A 9,369-nucleotide genomic window follows, 5' to 3' on the forward strand; every position below is an offset into this window, starting at 1 on the left:
CTTAATACAAACCAATCCCCAGGACATACAAGTGCCCAAAGTTGAAAAAAAAAGTCTATATATCAGCAAATGTATTTTTGTTGAAGTGGTTAGTGGTTTTATTGGACACACCAAGTTGTTTGACTCCTCATGGTTGATGAAACAAATTTTTGCACACTTGCAATCAGTGCAGAGATGTCACAGAATATGAATCAACATGTTTGGCTGTAGAGAAAAGGGCATCTCACCTGCTGACAACAGTTCATCCAGGACATTGAGGATGTTTAGCCTGTTCTCAATGTCTCCAGCATTCTGAAAAGAGAACAGAAAAAGCAGCACACTTAAAAGCTCAACCTGGCCTCTGCATTAAGACTTTCTATAGCATCCACACAAAATTTGGCTCAACGTCCAGGAAACAATCTAAGCAACTCCAATAAAGCATTCACAGATGACATCACTATTTACACCCCATGTGTTATATAAAGTGTTGAGTGCTTCCTGGCTGGCACAGCAAAAATCATCCAACATTGTGTCCGTTTTCAGAACGCAGTGAGGCTGGTACCCCGGCGGGGACCCGGAGCCCCGTGGTTAAAAGCAGCAGCAGTTGACGGGTAGGCGGTCGGGGGCTGTAATCCTCAGAGAAGGAACTTCACAGCTGGGGATTCAAGCTTCAGCTCTCATTATAGGGCAAAAAAGACAGAGAAAGAGAGAGAACACAACATTGTCCTGCCTGCATCTGTGCTGGCCATGTCTTTCTGACAGTAGCCATTGAATCCTATTAGGCATCTCCACAGCTAACTGCACCGCAAAGAGATGTGTCCTGCCAGGGAGATGTCACTCTTACCCACATTAGTGAACTGACAAAAGAGACCAGTGTCAGCAGAGCAGTCATACATGTACTTTAAAAGTCAACAGGGCTAGTTTCTGTGGGAGTGGAGATGTATTGTTTGGGTCTATTATAATAGATGCATTCTGGACAGTGTTATTTACATAATATTATAGAATGTACTAATATTTTTAATTAGCTTTTATTTTCATTTCAGTTTAAGTTTTATTATTTTTTATGTCGTTTAGTAATGTTTAGGAGTTTGTTTTATATATTTCTACATAGCTTTTATTTATTATTTAGTTTATTTTTACTTTTAGTAATTTTAGTACTTTCAATTACTTGCACAGGCAATATTTCTAATTTTTTTTGTTTGTTTTTTAAGTCTTCAAGTTTAAGATTTCATTTTATATTTATTTATTTGCATTTCAATTACTGAAAACGATTTTGGCTCTGGAGATATGAGAAGAAAATACTGCATGATTTATATTATTTTAGCAAAAATGGCTGCATTTAGATTTACTTTTGTCTTTACATTTTTTACATGAGAGCAAATTTAGGAGAAGATTTTCGGCAAAACTCCAAAGAAAGCACATGGGTAGCATGGATCACTTTTATAACTTTATGGTACTTTTTTCAGAGGCTTTTTTTTTTACCTTTATGAGGACATCATTTTCTAAAAGAACAAAAATGGCAAAATTATTTGCCAAATTATGGCACAAATCTTAATTAAATCAATGTTTTATGCTAAATCTATATAACTATGAAACATAAAATAGAAAAATATGAAATGTTACCAATAAAGAACAAATTAATTCATTGTGAGGACATTTTCAGCCCCCCCAAATTTTATATCTAGGGCTTTTTTGTCACATTCTGTGGCATTTTCGCTCCATATACCCCCATTAATTTCTGAACTTGAAGGTGACTGGTTTTAATGAAGAAGCTACAACTCACTGAGGATGAACTTTTACACTAGAAAAATGGAGCATGTGTTCTTTCTTGGAAATCGATGGCCCCGTCATCACCATCTGGGCTAATTCCATGCAACCATGTTAATTACTCAACATTAATGAGTGTGACTACCATAGAGAGCCAGCTGGCACATCATTAGTGCATTATTTGCCCAACAATCTTTTAACAGAATAATTCAGCGATACTTGAAATTAAGAATAATTACATCTATTTTGGTCCGGCATCACCTATGCCAAACTACAATCAAAAAGCGTTAATGTTTCCCATTTGCCAATCGGAAGAAGGATGTGCAGTATTATACTCAGGAACCACTTGAAAGTGGAACTCATTTCATATCCCTGTTCGTTTTTAATTCTCATATGAGGAACATTGACTACGCTCTCAGAGCACACCATTAACTTTTAAGAGGGTGGCAGGAACGTGCCGGGAGAGCTTTGGCTGGGAGCCACTCCTTTGAGGCCAAACAATTCTGAATAGCTCAGGAAATCTATTAAAAGTTATTCTGACACACCTTCAAAATGATTTTGTACATCTTAGACACCAAAGGCAGGACCTGGTGTGTCTCTGCAAGGTGATACGAGAGCTATAAATCAGGAAGGGAAAAGCAGAGGAAGAATATGAAAAAAACAACTCCGACACGGCACCCTGAGCGTCTGTGTCAGTCTCAATTTGAATTAGCGGGAATCCCATTTCAGGCACCAACAGCTTCATGTCAAGGACAGTGAATTTGGAACTGCTACGTTTGATGCCAGTCATGGCTGGAGGAAGGCGACACGCTGGCTGTGGCTAATCGTGAGGGTATTACTAGCTACCCTTGTCAGTTTTCGTTGTAATAAAGGAGTCAATTCTTCAGAGCCGAGGCCATATGGCCAATGCCAAGCAGCAGCAAAGATCCTTATTTGAACTGACAGGACATAAAGAGGTATGTTTTTTTTGTTTTTTTTTGCCCAAAATGGACAGCTATTTTCTGTCACATTCAAACACGCTTTATGACATGGGATAGGGTACACTAAGATAGGTAAAGCCAATTGGTTTCATTCACACCACCAATGAAAATTAGCCTTTGGGCTAATTCATGAATGTTGATTAATGTACACTGTCCCTTTCTGAAAAAATAAAAATAAAAATAAGCAGCCGATGAACATGCTGTTCAACATTCAAATACTTGGCTAGTGCTTGCTAGCAGATGCGGTGCACTTCATAAACCCTCCACCTTCCCCAGCTCCACCTGTATAGATCTGCTACGGGGTGATTTTATGTATGTTATGGGGATTATTTCATATATGTTATATGTGCAGCAGCAGTATTTCCTACATGCTCACAGCAGCATGTCAGTGGATGTATTGGCAGTAGCAAGTCTCGGTACTTGCTCTTCTGCAGCAGGAGCAGCATAGCAGATCTATTCCGCAAAAACCAAACACTTTAACATTGCCATGTATATTACCATGCTAAACTCTCTGAGAGTTTTCATGAAAGAATTATACTAAATATTTAAAATGTCTGTTGTTGAAATTAATAGAAAAAGAAGAATATTGCAGTATTTCCAAAAATATATATTTTCTTAAAACTGTAGTTCAGACTACAGTATAATGGATCAGAACACACGCACACAAAAAACTAATGAGTCATTTAATCCTAGTGAGGATTATATGATTAAGATAATTTGCTTTAACAAACACTTGATATGTATTCAAGTTCTCTGTAACTTTAAAGCGGTATACATTTTCCCACTGGTGAGATCAGAAAGATCTTCTAAACTGCATTTGCTTTTCCCCTTTTCCTTACTCTTATCAGCATAGTGGGAATAAATCTCATCTTATGGTTTTCACTCTCAATTAATCGCTTTGATGCATACACTAAATTATTTCTGCCCTTCTGAGTTTGATTTTCATGCAAGAGGTAGAAAGTTATCGGAAATTCGTCACGTCACCCTCCTGTGAACATATAAGGCCTCAGCGGTTTATTGGCAGCAACTGATATATACAAATCACTTATATGAAATCAGTCACCATAAGCTGTGGTAGTGGATTAAAACCACATTTAAATGTACAAATTGGATGCATATGAGGCATTTTGTGAGTGCAACAAATCTACTCAAAACAGATATGGAAAAAAAGTAAACAAAAAAAAAGAATGTTTACTGGTCTATGACATCTTTTATTTCAAACCAACATTAACTATTGTATCGATGCATAAAGAGTTCTATCCCAAATACCATCAAAATAATGTTTTTCCTCAATAAAGAGGTTTTACACACACAATATGAAATACACACACATACATATATATATATATATATATATATACATATACATATATATATATATATATATGAAAAATATGTTTAAAGTGATATCAGTATTAATAAACTGTTGTATTTTATTTGGAGCGGCTCACCACATGGAGACTGACAAGAAGAAATCTCATTAACTGAAAATTTTTATGGGGATATATTTATCATGGAAGTCTGCAAAAGGTGTATTTCTAAATGGCAATTGCAACTAAAGCATTTGCGTGATGTTCCCTCTAAACCACTAGGTGTTAGTATAATCCAATACGCATGCAACTTTAACAAAACAAAAGACTGAATCAAAAACTATGTGAACATGCAATGTTTCCTTTGAAAAAAAGTTGCTTAGTACACACTATTTAAAATGGCGCTCACGACGATACCGCCAAACAATCTGCAAATACCAGCTAAAATTTCAAGCGTGCATTCCATAGCGCACGTTAACATAAACGTTGTTAAATTCGCCTCAAGGGGGGTAAACACGTTTACATTAACCACATGCTACTTTTTATGGTTCTGAGGGTCCATGTCATTTATCTTTCTCACTCAGCACATGGAAAGTGTCCTGCAAGTGTGGGTAGTGTTCCCAGCGCGCCTGCCTGCATCAGTGGAGCATTCCTATGCTTGACGTGTCAAAGAACGAGAGTGAATCCAGATGCATGATTTCACAAACAATGTGCATTTACCTGCAATGTGCTGAGGAGGACCTCGAGTCCACTGGAGCTCGGTGCTGCCATGGTGGGCCTCGATCGTGCTGAAGAACGGAAAGAGGAAGGAGAAATGAATGAGCAGTTAAGAGTAACACAGAGGCAGCACCTTCTCCCTCTGCGCTTTAACAAGACAGACGGGTAAAGCCGAGAGGGGTTCAGCTTGTCGCCTGAAACTCTATCTCCCTCAGATAAACCCGCGGACTGCTCCAGTTGTGCACGGACATTGAGATGAGGCTCCTATTAAAAGGGCCTGACGAGACAGGGATTAAACCAAGCCGAGCATTTCACAGGAGAGAGGACAGGGCCTGGAGGGATATCAAGAGGCTGAGGAATCTTCTCCTAGTTAGTGTGTGTGTGTGTGTGTGTGTGTGTGTGTGATAAACAAAAGAGGTGAACGAGTATGTGTGTACATGCGTGAGAGAGCTAATATAGTCAGGCTGTGCTTACACATGGCCTGGCACGGACATTAAAAAGATGATCTATCCCTGAAATGAATCTCGACGGAGTAAATTAACTTCATTACTGTCGGATACACACTCACAGCTGTGTTTTTGTTGCCATCCCAGCTAACAGGGAACGCTGTCAGAACTTTGGCTAACATTCTGGCAGGGTTCTGTAACACTACTAGAATGTTCATTCAAAGTAAGGTGGTCTTTAATAATGTTCTCAAAAAAAAACAAAAAAAAACAAAAAACTTAATTAGACACTGTTCATGGAACATCTTTTTATGAAATGTTTAAGTTGCTACTTGTTTCAGGACATTCAGAGAATATTCAAAAAATAATGTTCCTATAATGTTTGCAATGTTTGAAAATGGAACATTCCCTTAAAAAGAAAAAATAAATTTTTATACAATGTTCATGGAACACCTTTTTCTGAAAACATTTTTTTACGTTACTACTTGTTTTGGAACAATTCGAGGACATTCAAAAGTAAAAATAATGTTTGTTTCTCTAACGTTCCCATTACCAAGTGAAAAAAAAATATATAATTTTGAAATTGCGAAATTTACATCTCGCAATTCTGATATAAACTCGCAACTGCGAGTTATAAAGTCCAATTGGGACAAAAAAAGTCAGCTCACAATTCTGACATTTTCTTACAATTGCGTTTGCAATTGCAATTGAGTTTCTATCACGCAGTTCTGACTTTGTAACTCGCAAATGAGTTTATATTAAAAAAAGTCCGATTTGTGAAATGTAAAAAAAATCTGAATTTTAAGATAAAAAGTCGCAATTACCTTTTTTATTCAGTGGCGGAAATGGGCTTCCAATTATAGTTGCTTTATTGCTTATCTTGTTCTGACTAAAACTTACATTTAGCAGATGATTTTATCCAGTGTGATTTACAGATGAGAAAAACATATGCAGAAGCAAACTGGAATGTCAACAGTTGGCTAGAAGTTCCCCAAACTTCAAATGTGGTCAATCATCTACATGAAAATGTAACTGGCATGTTTGCTTTGCTGTGAAATAAAAGCACATACAAATCCATCAGAAAGAAAAATTACAAATGAGATGTCTTTAATATCTTGACTATTTCTCCAAAACTGCAGTGAGATAAAACCGAGAGCAAATCAAGTCTTTCCTCCTAAAAAAAGACACCAGTATTCTCCTCTAGAGTTTCAGAAGATATCTCAGCACAAACTGTTCTCAGATGAACCGATCTATGGAAGTAAAACAAAAAATAAAGTCTAATTGGGACATCGTATCTCACAACAGCAAATTTTTTTTTTTTCACAACCGCAGCGTCATTTTTTATAATTTGTTCATTTATCTGGGTCATGTCATCCACAATTACTGTACACGTATGTCAACAATAGTTTCTTCAGTTTCTATTTGTATTGCTCCGAAGGAAAAAGGAAAGGAAAAACAAGCAAACCAGAGAAATCTAGTCTCCTGAGCAACGAAAGAGCAATAAACTTGTGTTATAAGGGCTGCACATACAACTAAAGCAAAAAAAAAAAAAAAGGAGAGAAAACCAATACCTGCAGTTTGCTTCAGTCTATACAGCAGGTTCAGGTCATAACCTCTCTTTATAGAGATTCCCAGAGCTCAGATAGTATTACAGTACAGTTGCTTGTGTTCGAGTTATGTTACAGCTATAATTTTCCACATGCAGTGCCACTAGTGTCATCAACATATGATGAAGTGCTTTAACATGGAATAAATACGCAAACATGCATTCACACATGAATACACAAGTAGCGGATTGATTTATCCAGAAGATTCATAAGCGTACACACAAAACACCTTGCAATATATCACGTTAATGGAGCTTTCATATGGAAACCTATCAGTTATTATATTAGTAATGTTCTCTAAAATATCATACAATTATAATCCAACGAGTTATAATAATATTTAAACTACAAAAGGACTACTGCAATGTGTGAAACGAGCAAGGATAACTGGTTATTGTAACAGCTTTGTGTCTCTACACTACACCCACACTTTCTAGGGTTCTGCTACTGCATGAATTGGCTTATTCGGTGTGTGTGATCATGCAAGAACAAAATGCTGACGCTTTGGGGAAAAAAAGCGAGCAAAGCCATTCTTACATTTCCAAAGCTCATGACTGACAGCTTTTTGGCAAAGCTACATGTGGTGAAAAGAAGTGCGCGGGAGGACGGTGTGTGTAATCGATGCCAAGATAGTTCCTGCCTTCAAACTCAAGCAGTAGGAAGGTTTTGCAAGCCATTTGCTGCAGTAAAAATGCACGTGCACACAGCACTTCCAATATTACACAATGAATGAAAATTCTGTCATGTCATTCAAAACCTGTTTAACTGTCTTTTGTGTAATTTGTTTGGAGAATATCCTGGCCGCTCGTTTTCATATAATGAAAGTGGGTTATAAAGTTCCAGATAAGCAAAAGGCACCACAAGGGAATCATAAACGTGGTCCATGACCCATTTGTAAACTTCTGAAGCCATACGAATATTTTATGTGAGGAACATACAGACATGCATCATTATTTACTGAAAATCTATTAAACATTCATAAGCAAAAGCCGCGATGATTCATTTATAAATGAATCATTCTTAGGATCTTTCGAATCGGATGAAATGGCTCAAATCTGGTCTGAATGATTCATTGGTTCTTGAGTCCAACTCACCGACTCAAACGCAGCGTTTAGCAGCTATTTAAAACTTAAAGCTATCGTATAGCTTGAATGTTTTGAATCCTGGCCACTTGTTTCCATATAATTAAAATGGATTGTGAATGACAAGAAAGCACCATAAATGCATTATAAAAGCGGCCCATACAACTCGTGTATAATCTTCGAGTCATACAACAATTTTAATTTGAGGAACATTCAGTAGTTTACGTCATTATTCAATGAAAATCTTCTTAACGTTCATGAGAGAAACTAGCGATGACAAATTCTTTTTTTCTTTTTTTTTTGCTTTTTTTGAGTCAAATCATCTGAATCAGATAAATCAGTTCACAAATCAGGTCTGATTGACTGTTCTGGTTTTGGAGGTCTAGAGTTCTACTCAAAAGCTATGTTTCCATCACCCTGTTTTTATGCGCATTTTGAAGTATCGCATCGGAAACGAGTGATGTGATGGAAACACCCAATTTCGTGGGGAAAAAAAAATCCCTTAATTTGCAAAAAAGATTTTACACTCGCTTGAGGTGGTTTTTGACTTGTGCGAAAAAGGGTTAATGCGAATAATGGGAGATGGAAACGCATTTTGCGATTAAAATCCTCCATGCGCATCAAAAAAGTCATGTGACTTTGCGCTATGGGACGGCATAACCTGACTAACCAGTGGACCGATCTTGTTGCACAGCATCTGAAATGTTGTTATGGTCATTCTTAAATGTCCGGGCAAAGTCAGTTGTCAAAGTGTTTCTGCATAATTGCCTCCCAGAACTGTTTTACACAACCGCATTTCCAAACAGCAGCACCCACCTCCACCACTCCACATTTATTGTGTTTCGTCTGCTCGCTCTGATGCGCAAGTAATTTATTATATATGAAAATTAATATATTCAGTGGCTTCTCCTACTTTTCTTAGTGATATTTAGTGACAGTTTTTCAGGAAGTGACGATTTTGTTCTCTTCGAACTCGTTGGATGGAAACGGTGATTATTTGCACGTTTTATGCAATATTCCAATTTTGCGCTTAAATTAAATTCACAACTTTGGATGGAAACCCGGCTGACTCAAACGCAGTGATTTAACGCATTTTAAATCTTAAATAAAAGCTATAGTATGGCTTGAAAAGACCTTTAATACAACTAGTTGAATAGAATACTTGTTTAATCATACTTTATTGGTGCTTTTGTGTCCTTGTAAGCTTGAAAGGGTCCATTACCATTGTAACTGCATAGAAAAGGATGACCACAATTATTACAATTCTCATTTTTGTGTTACATGGAAAAAAGAAAGTCACACAGGGTTGCAACAGCATGAGGGTGGGTAGATAACAACAATTTTAATTTTTGGGAGAACTATCTCTTTAAAGGGGTCATATGATGCTGCTAAAAAGAACATTATTTTGTGTATTTGGTGTAATGAAATGTGTTTATGCGGTTTAAAGTTCAAAAAACACATTATTTTCCACATACTGTACATTA

The 9,369-nt window shown here is 36.9% G+C and overlaps 1 protein-coding gene across 1 annotated transcript in view; it reads right to left on the reverse strand.

Moving 5' to 3' along the window:
* The window catches only part of LOC107707416 (cytosolic carboxypeptidase 4-like), a 170,948-nt gene that overhangs the window by 131,991 nt on the left and 29,588 nt on the right, over positions 1 to 9,369 (reverse strand). Inside the window, exons 2-3 of the mRNA XM_016511404.1 lie at positions 4,757 to 4,824; positions 228 to 291 (exon numbers count right to left, since the gene is read on the reverse strand). Coding sequence (XP_016366890.1) covers positions 228 to 291; positions 4,757 to 4,824 — 132 coding nt within the window. The remainder of the gene's footprint in view (positions 1 to 227; positions 292 to 4,756; positions 4,825 to 9,369) is intronic.

Source organism: Sinocyclocheilus rhinocerous, unplaced genomic scaffold, assembly GCF_001515625.1.
Source record: "Sinocyclocheilus rhinocerous isolate Xijiao unplaced genomic scaffold, SAMN03320098_v1.1 scaffold534, whole genome shotgun sequence".
Classification (NCBI taxonomy): Eukaryota; Metazoa; Chordata; class Actinopteri; order Cypriniformes; family Cyprinidae; genus Sinocyclocheilus; species Sinocyclocheilus rhinocerous.